The 15,273-nt window shown below is 40.3% G+C and overlaps 1 protein-coding gene across 15 annotated transcripts in view; it reads left to right on the plus strand.

The window, feature by feature from the left end:
- Window positions 1-15,273, plus strand: part of tjp1b (tight junction protein 1b) — a 71,159-nt gene that overhangs the window by 39,182 nt on the left and 16,704 nt on the right. For 10 of the 15 annotated variants that reach the window (XM_030426617.1, XM_030426624.1, XM_030426626.1 and 7 more), the window contains 5 exons: window positions 13,033-13,089; window positions 13,589-13,713; window positions 13,831-13,933; window positions 14,174-14,489; window positions 14,850-14,956. In XM_030426617.1, coding sequence (XP_030282477.1) covers window positions 13,033-13,089; window positions 13,589-13,713; window positions 13,831-13,933; window positions 14,174-14,489; window positions 14,850-14,956 — 708 coding nt within the window. Of the gene's footprint in view, window positions 1-7,079; window positions 7,099-13,032; window positions 13,090-13,588; window positions 13,714-13,830; window positions 13,934-14,173; window positions 14,490-14,849; window positions 14,957-15,273 lie in introns of those variants that run through there. The other 5 variants (XM_030426618.1, XM_030426621.1, XM_030426623.1 and 2 more) reach the window with 2 other exon arrangements.

Genomic DNA, 15,273 nt, shown 5'->3' on the forward strand with positions numbered 1-15,273 from the left:
GTCATGTAGATCAAAACATGCAGATATTTAAGCTTGTGTTAACCACAGATTATGTTTTCAGTGAATTTGTATTTCAGTAATTCGACCAAAAAACGACACAAAGAACCCGCTGACTTTGAGATGAAGGAACTGGAAGTTCAAATTAGCTAATTCATCTGTGGGTCTTGGGAGTCATTCCTGCCGTTAGCAGACTTTTACTCTACTCATAGCGTCCCAAGTTACTTTAATTTATTTGTACATTTTTGCCACTGCATCTCCTGACAGAACAACACAGTTGAATTCAGCCTGAATTTTCAGCCTATCGATGTTCAAACAGCAGCTAATTTTGACCTGATGAGAGCAACAAGTTAGCAAACTGCTGAGCAAGGTGACCTGTTTTTCTTTTGATCTGTCGTTTCTCCCAAAGTCACAATATTTTTACATTGCTAATTTATAGGTGAGAGGGAAGTAAATATCGTCAATATCTTGTTCTTGGCTGCTTGTCATTACGTGCCTGGCACTAGCACTGTTTAAAGTTTAGGAAGGAGGTGCGCTTTGATGGACAAGGTGACACAGACGAATCTTAAAAAATATGATTTGCATCAATCACATTGGATTGTTACGGAAGAGGATTAGGGCCACATGTGAATTTTTTTTTTAGTTCTGACTTTAAAGTCAGAATTCTGAGGTTAAAGTCAGAATTCTGACTTTTTTCTCAGAATTCTGAGGTTAAAGTCAGAATTCTGACTTTTTTCTCAGAATTCTGAGAATAAAGTCAGAAGTCTGCACATGTAAAAAATTTGAATTCTGATTTTTTTCTCAGAATTCTGACTTTAAAGTCAGAACTAAAAAAAAAATTCACATGTGGCCCTAATCCTCTTCCGTAGATTGTTGATTATTGACTCAATATATTAATGTGGATCGATGGATTGTTACCTCCCTAATGGTTCATAACGTCACATCTCAGAGTTCGACGCTAAGAGCTTGGGTCTATGACTTCTTCATTATGTCTTCACTGGCCTCATGATAGTAATGCTATGTGAAATGGCAGCTGGGCAGGGCATCAGATTTGTCAAATGAAGTGTGGGAAGCACATTACAGATGATATTTGTGACAGTCATTGTCAGTGTTGTCACTGTTAGATGAAACTGACTGTTTTTTTTTTTTTGTTTTTTTTTAATGATTCTGATGACAGTGTTGTGCAGGGGATGTGAGGTGAGGCGAATATCAAGCTGCTCAAGGGCAGCCATACATGTTGGCCTGTAAATCATGTTGCCCTAAGCTGTCATGGGAACAGCAGCCATCTGAGTCATGGTGGTTTTGGAAGGACAAAATATATCTGATATTTTGCCTACTTAAGTTAAATTTGACTGCAGTTTTGGAGTCCTGTGTATTTGTAGAAACTGTCTGTAATAGCGGGCTTATCAAGTTACAGGTTATGACCAAACCATGTGATAAAAAACATACCAATGACTGCATTACTGCATGAAATGATGTGTTGATACATGATGCACCTTGCAGAAACCAAACATTGGTATTCATACGGCCACAAAGTACCTCTTTAATGATTTGAATGGTCTAACTGTGTACAGAGCGGATGCTGGAAAACAATGGTGAAAAAGGTGTGATATTGTAAACATAGTAATATGTTTCAATGATCGCCTAGAGGTGCCACTAGAATATAAAGAGAAATGATTTAATGAGTTGGCGTGCACTATCCTGAAGTACTAAATCTGCTTACTCCATGGATTATTTGGTATAATTAGTATCACTGTGATATTTTCATCCTCTGAGAGGTGTGACTTCCGACTGAGATGGACTTTCGCCCCTCTTTAGCTAATAGATCTAATCCTTTTTCTTCTTTTAAAAAAAAAAAAAATCAGTAGGGTTTTCAGCTCTGCATTGCAGCCCAGTTAAATCCTCTCTCCTTCAGATGTTGCTCTTCTTGTTCTTAAGTAGCCCAGTCACAATGAAATGTTGGCAGTTAACATTTATTCAAACCACTGATTTGTCCACATTGGTACTTGTCAGTATGGTCCGTAGTTTATGGCATTTCTACAGTATGTTTCACATCACCTCCACATTACATTTTAATGACCTGACTTATCAAACTCTCCAGTCATGTGCGTGTGACTACCAGAGCAAGTCTTTTTGCCAAAACATAATCTTTTCCTTAATCTACTTAGCCATAGTTTTTTTTGTGCCTTAATATATCCTAACCAACATTACAGCATTATCTTAACATAAACAACATTCAGCATATCTGTGGTTTGTAGAAACAACCATTGCCAACATTTAATTTGGTGATTGGGTTGTCTTAAGTGTGGCTCTACTGGCAAAACATACATTATAATGCAACTCAACTCTCGCTCTTTATGTTTTTTTACTACTTTAATTTTAGGACACTTCTTGGAAATAAGGTGTTATTGGTAAGTTCAGGTAAGGTTGCTGTGAACATTGAAATATCATTGCTCCGATACATGGCCACGCTTGGACTTCCAAGCAAACACCTCTTAAGAATATGAGATGTGTGCCTAGTGCAGTAAGTCTTTATATTAACAAATGACACATGTACATGTATATGGGTATAACTCCAGTTATATAGAGGCTTGCTTATAAAAATCAAGTCTATCGTAAATCCCTCGTTTGAAAGGGGTGTTGAATTATCAGGATGAAGAGGCTTGCAAAATCTCTCATCAATCACATTTAAGCATGAGCCTCCTTTTTCCTATCGTGCAGAAACATCCCTTATCAACACTGTTTTTCATTTGCTCCGTTGTCCTCATTTCAATCACTGTGACAGAGAAGAGGTGGGGTGCAGGTCAGTGGCTCGGCTTATCAGCACATTCCTGCCCTCTTATGTGCTCTGTGTGGGGCACTGATAACTTCCACTGGGCTGATTGAGTTCAGGAGCTGATTTCCTGGTTCGTTTGTTCAAGAACACCTTCAGCCTCTGGTTATGATCACTGACTCCAGCTGTAGAACCTGGAAATAGACTCTGAGCTACAGTCCCTGAGAGCAAGTACCGAAGGTTTGAATTTTTTTAAAAAGTATTTTGTTTCACAATAGTCTATAGAAATGTAAAAACAATATCAGATTCGCTTTTTAATGTTATAATTTACATACATTTCTAAAGAAAAATCAAGGAAATAGATTAGATATATCTAGTTGGAGCAGCTGTACTCAGTATTTTTTATGATAACCATATATCAATTGATACATTTAATTTGAAAACAATTTTTGTTTACTCTCATCACTTGATAGCACTTTTTTTTAGCTGCACCAGGCAGCTGTTTTCAGCGACAAAGCTCTAAAAGCCCACTGTACACTCCCTGCTCAACACCAGACAACTCACAGACACATTTAGTGAAAAGCTGGTGATCATAGCAGAGCATTTGGCAGCTAAAGAGCCTGCCAGATATTTCCTCAGGAGTTGGTGGAGACCAAAACCAGAATTTTAAAAAAGCGTGAATACAGACTTAGATTCACCAGTTGGAAAGAAACGTGACTTCTAACAAATGATAATTTAAATTATAATGAAGTATTTTTCTCAACCTAAAATCCCCTCCATTTCATTGCTTTAAGGATTATACCTGCTAATGGTAATTGTGTAATACCCTATACAGTGAAACTTTTCTGTGAAAATCTCAAAACACTCTAGTTGTGTTCACAACTGCCACTGCTTTGAGTTGCAAAATATTATTACAGGTTTAATTTTTGATATTTTTTTCTGTGCAACACAGCTTTAGCTGTTTAATGTGTTATGACAAAAGGATAGAGCTGGCAATAATTGCCCCTTTACAAATCAAAAGGTGTCTTGTCTTCAGATCTTTACAGAAAGTATTCAGCTCATGTCAGCATCAATATTATGATGGCTACCGTGTAATAACAGCTATTTATCGTATTGTCTGTCTGTACACTAATCTATTCTGAACAGTTATTAATTACAGTGATGACAGTCAGTTGGTGTCTAGCATGTCAAACAAGGTTTCCCTGCTGGCTTCCCCCATTTTGGAATTTCAAATCCTGTATCAAATCATTGCATGTTAAAAGTACTGTGACAGTCTCAGTTTCCATGTCTATGTAGAGCAGGTTTCTTACACAGGGTACCCATGAGAGTCTGTAACATCTTCTACAGACATTTTGCCACTCCAGAAACTTGATGTCGAATCTACCACAGACACAAGCACTTCACATGTAGGATATAATTGTTCGACTTCTATTTTTTTTTTTTATAAATACAGGTAAAACATATAGCTATAATGTCCAGTCAAAAGGTGCACTGTGTTATAGAAATGAAAGAAAAAAAGATGGCGAAGATTTAGACAAATATCGAAAGCCTTAATTATTTTGATGGTTTGTTTTGAAATATGCTGCAAATCTAATTTCAGTTAAACCAATACAGCTATTTGAAATAACAACACAGTATAAGCTTCAGGTATCTTTAGCTGAAACATGAAATTTAACAAAACAGTGGCACAAAATTAAGCATAGGTTATTGTACTGTAAACGACAACTTGCAACTTATTGGACATAAAAGTGTGATTTATTTGTATGAGAAAATTCATGATTCTGTTACCAAACATCACATCTTTACATAATAAAATGACAGTAGTAGTAGCTGAAACGCTGTCTTGTGGCAATTGGCAGCTAGATTTTCAACATGCCTCTTTTGTTTAATGTAGAAATAATGAATTTGGAGGCTGATAGGCAGAATGTAGTGGAGAGAGCAAACTGTGTGTAATCTGTCACCACTCTCAGGCCCTGCCCTGAGCGATGTAAATTTAACTCGTCCCCATTGCCAGCAGTGACTGGGTGTCACTCAGGCTTGTCCAACTCGATCATTATCGTGACTGATTCATGGGACTTCTTGACCGACATGGCCTTGGTTTGGAGATAGATCCATGTTGTAATGAATCTGGTCTTAATATTTGTAAATTCTGTTCAATTTGTGAATTGAATTCTGTTGTACCCATTTGTCAAATTGGGATTTTTCTATCACTTTCTTCCTGTCAGTGTATTTTGTGTATTTATATTTCTGATAGGATGCATTTCATCTTTCACAGTCACAAGCAAGTCTGTAACAACACATGTAGATCTGTCCTCAGCTGAGTCACCCATTTACTTTATCTGGAAGCACGGTACCTCCATGTCGGTGCTGCTCAAAGAGAACAGAACAAAGACAGTGTATGCAAATGATGCCCTTACATAAAGCTGTATCAGGAGCAGTAACAGTCTCATAAATGTCAGGAATCAAATAAATGAACAATCAGTATGTTACAGGCAGTGAGGGGTATTCAAGTTCACGAGGTTGAGTAGATGGTTTATAGTTGAACATTAAATGCACCCTGAACTTATGGTAACCTTTCCATTGCATGATGCAACCAGAGGAAGTGCAGTAAGAGGAACAGTTGAGTAGATTCTCTTGCCTTCTCAACGCTACCTGGAACAAAAGTTACGGTGTAAAGACAATTCCTCACATTTAATAATAACCCTGTGAACCATGTGTCTTCTGTTGGTGTTGAGGGAAAACACAGTCCTACAGAGACAACAAGGAATGCTTCAGTGTATGTGGTTGACACATACTGCAGATGTTTGAAGTTGCCATAGGATGAATTCACTTGTTTTAGCAACTATGCTGTAGACCTTATAGAAAACACACAAATGTTAACAGTTATGATATTAAATGATTTCACTACTAAAATGAAAACACTTCTGACCAGCTGTCTTACTATGTTCTCTGAATGTTGCTTGTTTGGATACAAACTACTCTGACATTTTCCGCAGGATAGAACGACCTTAGTTATGTTGGCCTTTTTGTTGAAAACTGCAATGCAGTGAGCTGTTTTTCTGATTAATGTTATTTTAGTGGTTGCCACTTGTTATTAATGATCTAATGGAGCTGCATGTTCACACATTGAAAACACCATTAGAACTTGGGCTGTAGTGTATAAAACTAAACAGTTCCCGGAGATGATGCGAAGAGTGGGATTGCGTTAAACTGCTTTGAAAGACGTGCAGTAGGGCTGCACAATACCGTCTCAGCATCGACATTGCAATCTGCACATGCACTTTAGTCACATTGCAGGACTAAAACAGTTATCAGGCAAATTACCATGGCTCTTTCGCATTGTAGATATATTATGTTTGTTCTGTGCAGCATTCAAGCTGTCCTACAAAGTAATAATTGAGTCGAGGGATCCATAGTAAATGGCTGTTAAAACACACCACATTGTCCTACTGTGCATCTGTACAGATCTTGTAAGTCCTTCCTCGTACCAGGGGTGATACACAAGTTACACATGCCTCTTTTCTTCTTCTCAGCCATCCTCTAAATCTCAGAACTTCCTTTCTGGAGCTGTTAAATTTGGTTTTATTTTTCTATTCTTTATAAGCAAGCGGTTAATAGCTGAGTTTTTGTTAGAAGTAAGATTTAACTGTGATTGTGTTGTCTTCAGCTGCAGTATCAAAAATACAAATTATGATGTCCTAGTCAATTTGATGGTCAGTAATCCTTTGTGGAATGTCATTGACACAATGAGCATAATTTATGCATGCAATGCAGCACACCTGAGGAGGAGGGGCGTAATAATGTCTCACATGCAAAGAGAATTGATGGATACTGCTCTGGTTTCGACACGGCACCTCAGGGGTTAAGTCCGATACAGCAGTTTACACTGCGGATGGATGTTCGCTAGTACAGAGGAGTCCCATGCTGTAGCGGAACTGCAGATCCCACACAGATCGCTGCCAAGCTGGAGGGGATTTGCTCCGATCCCATGAGCACGTAAGGAGAGAGTTGTAGGGAGGGAAACATTTTAAAGAAAGATGTTAGGAGAGGACACAGACCTGTGCGGGGCAGAGGAAGCATTAGGGCGTAGCTGCGGGGTGTGTTTCGTAACCCCTCACCTGTGGTCGTAATTTCAGTTGTTACAGAGCAAGGAAAAGAGAACGCAACGGAAAGGTGGGGGCCAGTCCCTCCTAGCACTTCTTGGTGCGGTTATGCTGTGGGACTGCTGAAGTGCGTCTGCAGGAATCTCCCTCTGGATTTACTGAAGAGTAGCTGGAGGTTTGAGCTGCTTTTGTCTGTATCCTCTGTAGTGACCAGGATGAACTGATGTAAGTACCTCTGATGTTCTCTGCATCCAGTTTTAATTACTTAAGCAACAAACCAAAGAGATGAAGGAAATGATCTGGAAGTCTATGTTACTGAACCCTTTAAATAATGCTAGTGTGCGTCTTTCATGGCTGTAATTAAGTTTTATGTCCGAGTTGATAGGTGTCATCATTTGACCTTCTTATTACTCTTAAATTGCTGCATTACCCCTGCTGTCTCTCCTCCATTAGAGATTCACACTACAGCATAGTACTATGTCGTATGTGCAGAGTGTCACTTGTCTCTCAGGGGACCTCCTGACTGGTGCGAGGGTATGGGGCCCTCATTAGCATTTGAATATGTTCTTCGAGGCAGGGGAGTTTTAGCAGTTGTCAGCACTCCCCAGCACATCGTTTTCAATCTCTGAAGTGATCAATCATCTTATTCTACCTGTTTGCTGCTTCGCTGCCAGCAGCCATAGTGGAGTGTGATCCTGTCATGGTTGTTTTCAGTCTTTGGCTGCAGTGCAACTTACATAGTGTTCTGAAACTATCCCAATTTGGAATTTGCAGTTTGTTTGCAGATGGCATGCTAGTCTTTGTGTTATTCCTGGTTTGCTGAAATGGTTATAAGGCAAATAAGAGATGTTTCTTTCCCTGCTGGAGACTGAGCCTCATTTAGCTTTACTGCTGCTCTCATCACATGGGAGCCCATCTGTAGTTGGACTGCAGGAGATTAATTTTGGTTCCAAATAAGAAGACTCCAGAAAAGAAGTGGTGTTTTCTCTCAAACTGGCGCAAGAGTTGTGGTGAGATGTGGATGCTTTAATGAAAAATTCAGCACTAAAAATGTCTTTTGTACCACTCTAACATGTGAGTATTGCAGCATCAACATTAAGCACAATCCTTTTTTTGTAATGCTTGTTTAAATAGCCACATTTTCACTGCCTTTGGTGCTGTTAAGGCTTTGTGAAAATGAGCTACCTATCTTTGTTTTTCTCAGGCCTTACAGACAAGTCCAACAAACAGGCACTAGAGAGAAACGGAATGTCTTTTCCATGCTGTATTGCATCATTTGTTTCAGTCCATCCGTGGCATTTAATATAACAAGAGGTTATTAAATGTTCTCCAGTGTTCATGCTGCAAGTTTCCCTCAAATCACTCTGTTGCAGCATCACAACGGCAGAATTAATGAGAGCTATTTTTAGCTACTCTGGTCCCACAGCGGTCAAAATTGAATAAGGCTCTGCTTCAGCCCCTAAACCATACCACAGCACAAAATCTATTCTTTGAGTCAGAAAATTGAACACCACACCATATTGCCTCAGTTCCCGCTTTGGAAGAAATATGATTTTGTTTTTCTGCTGAATAGAGAGTTGGGGGAGTCGGCGCGCTTTAATTTGAATGATACTCCAAAATGAATACAAAATGTAACACCATCTTTGGAAACCTCTTTAAGGGTTGTTTTGGGTTAGTATTGTCGATGACTCATTCCTTTACTTTTCTAATTTTGCCCTAACAGAACCTATATCATGAAGTTATGACGTAGCAAAGCAGTAGGATGTAGCGTTGACTGTTTTCTGATTAAGTGGAAACTACAGTACAGAGTCTGCAAAGAAAAGAAAGAGGGCAGAGATGTGAGGCATGGCTTGAAGTGCAACCCCCCAAAATCAGCTCCTTTTACTATTTCACCAGCCAAATTGATATTTAGAATTTTAAAGATGGTTACGCTGCCAAAGTGGCTGGAAGAATCACCAACAGCCGCCAAAATGTGCTAATATTCCATCCCACTTTATTCAGACGGTGCTGCCAGGTCACACGAGGACTTGTTTTTATCCTCACTACATTTTTAGTTCACTGGCTCACGGATAGCTTTTTATTATTGGCTACAAAACGTCTGCCCCCAAGACTAGCAACATAGACAATAAAATTAATTAAAAATTATTGTTTTAAGCTGAAGCGATTGATTTGACGATGACTCAACTGAAAGATTAATCTTTTGTAATCTTTTAAGCAAAAACTCTTAATCAATAAATCCAGTGACACAAATGTGAATATTTTTCAATATTTGTTGTGATCTATGATTATAAAATGTAATCTCTTTGTAATGTATGTCCAATTCATCAGTAATGTAGAGCTGCACCTAATGATTATTTCTTTATTTATTATTCTGCTGAGGGTTTTTTCTCAATTTAATTGTTTGGTATATAATATGTATGCATATTTGTAAACACAAGTTATTTAGTCAGTTAACTAATCAACAGAACAACTGTTGGTTGGAGGAAACAATACATTAAGTGACGTCAGCACAGACCATGGAAAATGTAAATGGACTTCTTTCCACTATTTAATTGTGATTAATAGTTTAAATTGCCTAACCATGTGAAGGTTAGTAGCTCAAAAAACAGGTTTTAGAGCTTTTCTTTGACAGACATACATTAATAGTTTGTTCAGCCAGGGAGTAAATCCACAGTGGGTTTAAAGAATTATTGTGTCTGTTGACTCTACACAGTCCATTTTGACCAAAGCTTTCCTGTCCTTTCTCCACTCATCTGTGAGATCCATCTGTGTTGTAGTCCATCTGTGTGGTAGTGCTGGCTCCCAAGTTGCCCGGTTGTAATCCCCCAAGCATGACCCAACCAACATGGTTCGTCTCCGCTGTGGAGCGGCTGCCAGCCCTGGCCCTCGCTTGTGGCTTGAAGCTTCTGTTGGCACCAGTCGTGATGTGGCCATAAAGGGTGTACACAACAGTACCACAAACACTCATCAGTCACTGGATGCTGATGCGACTTTAGTACTAACTGTACACAGGAGCAGCGACGGCTCGACTGAGACATCCTGCCTTACTTGACTTTTGAGATTAGTGTCCTACGTTGTTTTGTTGTGAGGATAAATCCAAAATGCTCCGTGCATATAGGCCTTTTTGTTTAATTGTTCTGCAAAGTGTTTCCTACACTTTTGAGGTGTTCTAAAGATAGATTGCCATGTTTGTTTTTGGCAAATGTCAGGTTGTTAGTGCAGACTGTAAGATGTACTTATAGCAACAAATAACGCTCCTCTAAAATGGAAAAAGAGGCTTTTTGTTTCTAAATTAATTCAGCCATGTCTCTTTTTTAAACCTCCCCCAGTTGAGAGGAACCTTCAGACACGGCCTGAAAATGTCAGGCCACTTGAACAACACCACACTGTTCCCCCCTTGTTACCAGAGCAACAAGCTCTGCAGGAGGAGAAAGCAAAATTACATCCCTTCAAAGTGAAAGGTGTGTGTGTGTGTGTGTGTGTGTGTGTGTGTACGTGTGTGACGGTGGGAGAGGGAGAGAGAGAAAGAGATGCAGATTGCTAAATCAGTTTTGTTGTCTTTTTTACCTCCTGGATTCTGTTTACTTTTTACTCCACTTTAAATTCCTCCTGTTTTGCTTCATTTGGGATTTTTCATCCCATTAATTTTATGGTGATTTATTTGTATTGGATCAGACACAGTATGCATTCTCTAATCATATTTTCCAGACAACTAAATCACATTTCTCACAACCCCGCTGCAACACTGGGCCGAAACATCATACGCTTGTGTGTGTGTGCATGTTTGTGTTATGCTGCATGAATGCCTATAAAGAATTTCTCAAAGTAAGAATGTCAACTGGAAACAAGTACCTCCTATAACTTTTTGGTTTAGTGGCGTACGGTCTATAAATTTCGACGAAATGTTAAAGTTCTTTGCATCAGCGTTTCCACAGTGCTGATGAAGAAGACACAGGCATAAATCCTTTTCCCCAAAGAGCAAACTTTCCAGTGAGAATTCATGCCTCTGTTTTCGGTAGTCTTGTTAATATTCAGATGTCTTTTTTTCTCTCTTTCAAGTGCAGTGCATTCAATGTAAAAGGCCAGGGGGAGTTCCCCAGCTCAAACTTTTGTTCACCCCTCATGTGTGAGCCCCGCCATAAGCTGCTTGAGGAGGTTGTGACTGTTGCTGCCAAGCTGAGAACGTCTGGGGCCACTTGTGGCGATTTATTCAGCTGCCTGTATTCCCAGACACTAGCTTACGTTTGGCACTGGGCCGACAGGTCACCACAGACATAAGGACGATGTGTTGAAGGAAGCCTGGGTGGTAAAACAATAAACAGGACAGTGGCAGACAGTCCTCAGACTGAGCTTTCTATCACACAAAAACAAAACGGGACATTGTTTCCTTTGAAAGAAGATTTGTCTTTTTCCTTTTTTTTAATTAAAAGATCTAAGATTTACACATCATTATCACTTTTGGGAACTTCATAGCCATATAGTTAGCAGCTTGTCACGCTAGTGTGGTGCATATGAATCTTCAACATAAAGCTGGACTGACACTTGCGAGGCGTTTTGAAGCTGCCAACAAGATGGCAACAATCTTAGCTTAGGGTCCAAGCTCTGAAACTGAGGCGGCTGATAATGTGAGATTCATTTCCCTCCACTCATCTGTCATCATGCTTTAATGTGCCGCAACATGAGATCACTCTTCCCAATGAGTTCTCTGCCCAGGCGGCCGCACTGTAAGCGTTTGAGGTGTCAAAGAAATTACCAGCAAAGCAGGAAGGAAATGTGTGATAGTCTCACCTATTAAAGGTTACAGACTTGGGATCAATTTACATGACGAATGGGGGGTTACAGCATTAGGCACTGTGAATGTGGGTTGTAATTTCCCTCAAAGGAATTGACCTGATAGTATTTTATATAAAGTCATTGAATGTCTAATGTGTCGTGAGATTGTGGTCGAGGTGAAACGATATAGAAGAGGAGATAAGATAAGAAGAGAGCGGTGGGATGCAGAGGACAGTGCTGACCTAACAGCTGAAGGAGTCGACCTTCATCTTATCCTCTGTTAATGTGACAGAGAGTGTGCCTTAACGTGTAAGACTAACTGTCACTGTGGCCTCATTGTATCTAGCAGGGTTTATCATCATTGTATACAGTGCACTGCAAACACGAGAGCTCATACTGTGGACCTGCTACAAGGGATGTTGATTGTGTGTTTGGAAATGTGCGAGTGTGCTGCCGATAAAGGCAAGCACAACACAGAGCGATCTGTATCGCTGTGAACAGGCAACAGTGTAAAACTTAAAATAAACGTAATAACCTACTGAGTGTGTGTACAGTGGCTGTAACACTTTGTATCCTTATTAAATGTGAATGCCTGTGAAGAGCACGGAAACGCTGACTAGGGATGAGGCAATAAAATATTTTATTGTGGATCAGAATAAAACACACCCCTAATAAGTTGATTCGTTATCTGGATAATCATGAATTGAGATTATGGTGAATATCCACCAGTATTGGTTTACTGATTTATTTTAGATTAACAAGTTAAATTGGTTGCGTGTAAATATTTCATGATGACATCATAACTTTACGGAAGTCCCGCCGGCTCGTTTAAAGGCACAACTTCTGAACACAGACTGCATTTCTTCATGGATTTAGCAGTTTGATACTTTCACAGTATTTGTATAGCACATAGACCTGCTTTATAATCAAAAAAGATATTGAAATCTCACTTTCTAAAATATGATACCTTTAAGTATTGCGCACTTTTCTCTTGAAATGATGATGGAGCATCCAGCAGGCTTGGATAAAGGTTAAATTTGCTGGCCTGTCCATCTATTGCAGAAGGAAACATCACATAAACAATTCTTTCATCTCAATTGAGATAATTGTGTTTGCATGGGCTGTGATTTTCTTGATAGCAGAAGTACTTGTGGGGCCTCTAATCTGTTAAATTTGCCAGATGTGGTGAAGATATAAGAGCACTTTGGAGCATTTGGTGTTTTCCCAGGGAAATTTTGGCAGCACATATGACTGTTCTCTTGACTGGGTCTGTGTGTCCCTTTTTGTCACAAGACTTTCAGGCCAACAGTATGTCCTGTTGCCTCATTATGCCTCTTTGGATCTTATCTCTGTTGGTATTAATCACACTGTATCTCTGTCTTCCAGAGCGCAGCAATGGAGGAGACTGTCATTTGGGAGCAGCACACAGTAACACTACACAGGGTAGGTATCTGTTATCCTGCCTCTGATGCTCTTGTTCTCTGTCTATGTTGAATCTCACCTCGTCCCACTATCTCTCTTTGCCCTGCCTGTTTTGCTATCCTGGCTTCCATCCCCCATCCCTGCATTTTTCTTCCCTCCCATTTTCAGGATGTCATCATGTAGGGAGTGTGTACACATTTGCAGGTGGAACAGACTAAACAGAAGATATCACAGAGCTTTTGTTCTGCATGATTTTCTCCCATGTTTTTTTTGGCTGTGGAGCCTAAATAACAGACATACAAAACCTCCATTTGATGCATGTGTTTGCATGGAAACCACACAGAAGAAACTAACTTGATGCAGCTATTAGTCTGCGTTTTGCAGTGAAAAACACCTAGTTTATTTTTTATTTTATAGTTTGTTGAGCACAGAAGCAGCTTTGCTCTGCTGTAATAGTGCAGTATTTTTGTCCACACATTCGGCCAAATCAACATCCTAATCTCTATTCCTCTGTGTGCAGGCACCAGGGTTTGGCTTCGGGATAGCCATATCAGGAGGTCGGGATAACCCTCATTTTCAGAGCGGCGAGACCTCCATTGTCATCTCGGATGTGCTGAAAGGAGGCCCGGCTGAAGGCCTACTGCAGTAAGATTTTGTTTCATTATCGGCAAGCTGGTTATTTTTCTAGTTATTGGTATTAAATTACCCCGCCTGCCACAGAAAGACTCCAGCATGTCTGCTATCTCTGTCTCCTCTTTCTAGGGAAAATGACAGAGTTGTTATGGTCAATGCTGTCTCTATGGACAACGTGGAGCACGCGTACGCAGTCCAGCAGCTTCGTAAAAGTGGAAAAATTGCCAAAATTGTGAGTGCAAACATCTCATAATGAATTACTGTGCATATTGTTGTCAGTTGTTAAACATAAAACTAAAGTGAGGAACTCAAACGTGTTGTCCTGTTCATATAATCATGTATGCCATTTAGACGTTTCTTGGCTATTACACAGTTTAATAGTAGGGGAATTGTACATGATCAAAGGAGTAATTGATTCATCTTACCGTAACCGGTTTTCTGGATAATCTCATATCTTACTTGCTTTGGTCAGACAATCAGGCGAAAGAGGAAGGTGCACGTGCCCATGGGCCGCCTCGGGGAGAGGGAAACTATGTCGGAGCACGACGAGGAGGAGGACAGCTATGACGAGGAGATATATGAAACACGAAGTGGACGCAGCGGCGCTTACAGCGGTGTGGGCGGGGCAATGGGCAGGCGCAGCGGCCGGAGCAGTGGGCGAAGGGACAGGGAGCGTGAACGCAGCAACTCGCGGGAGAGGAGTCTCTCCCCACGCTCTGACCGCCGCTCACACAACCTGCCCCCACGTCCTGCCAAGGTCACACTCGTCAAATCCCGTAAAAATGAAGGTGAGGCTCACAAAGTCGGGGATACAAAATGGAGGGCAGATAAAAGAAAGTGTTCTGTGTTAATCCAGGAAATCACCCGCCATTCTATTTACCCAGCTATTACCAGACAGCCAGACCATTGGACGAGAATAAGATCTCCAAATCAGCATTGGTCACCTGCCAGGATAAACAAAACTTGCCAGCCACAGCAAAATCCAAGTTAACTCAAGTAAATCTAAGTAAAAGAGCAATTAATCTTCTTTAATCAGTCCAGTTAATCCCAGCGGGAGCAGCGGCTTGACAGCAGAGTGCGGTTAGTGCGGTGCGGTCACGTGAACTCTGTGCTAACATCATCTTTGTTGCTGTCGTTCACTTTGTAAGCAGAATATGGCCTGCGCCTGGCCAGCCACATCTTTGTCAAGGACATTTCCCCCGAGAGCCTGGCAGCCAGGGACGGCAACATCCAGGAAGGGGATGTTGTACTGAAGGTGAGGGAGATGGTTGTGGGAGGGAGACAAGAAGTCTTCTGGACATTTGACATTTATTCTTTATTCCATTTTTGAATTGATGGAGATTTAATAGAACTCACTGTACCGATGTCTGGACCATATGTTATTTTCAACTGTTCTACATTTTCTGCTATGTACTGTTGCATAAAGGGCACAGGCCTCCTTTCACATTTTAAAGAACCAATACTGTGGCTTTGTGCTTTTTGTTTGAGTCGACTCAATCAAGTGTTTCTGTCATCAAACCTTTTCACACATGTTACTTTCTCTGCCAGAAATTAAAGGGTAATCAAAATAGT

Source organism: Sparus aurata, chromosome 8 (assembly GCF_900880675.1).
Source record: "Sparus aurata chromosome 8, fSpaAur1.1, whole genome shotgun sequence".
Classification (NCBI taxonomy): Eukaryota; Metazoa; Chordata; class Actinopteri; order Spariformes; family Sparidae; genus Sparus; species Sparus aurata.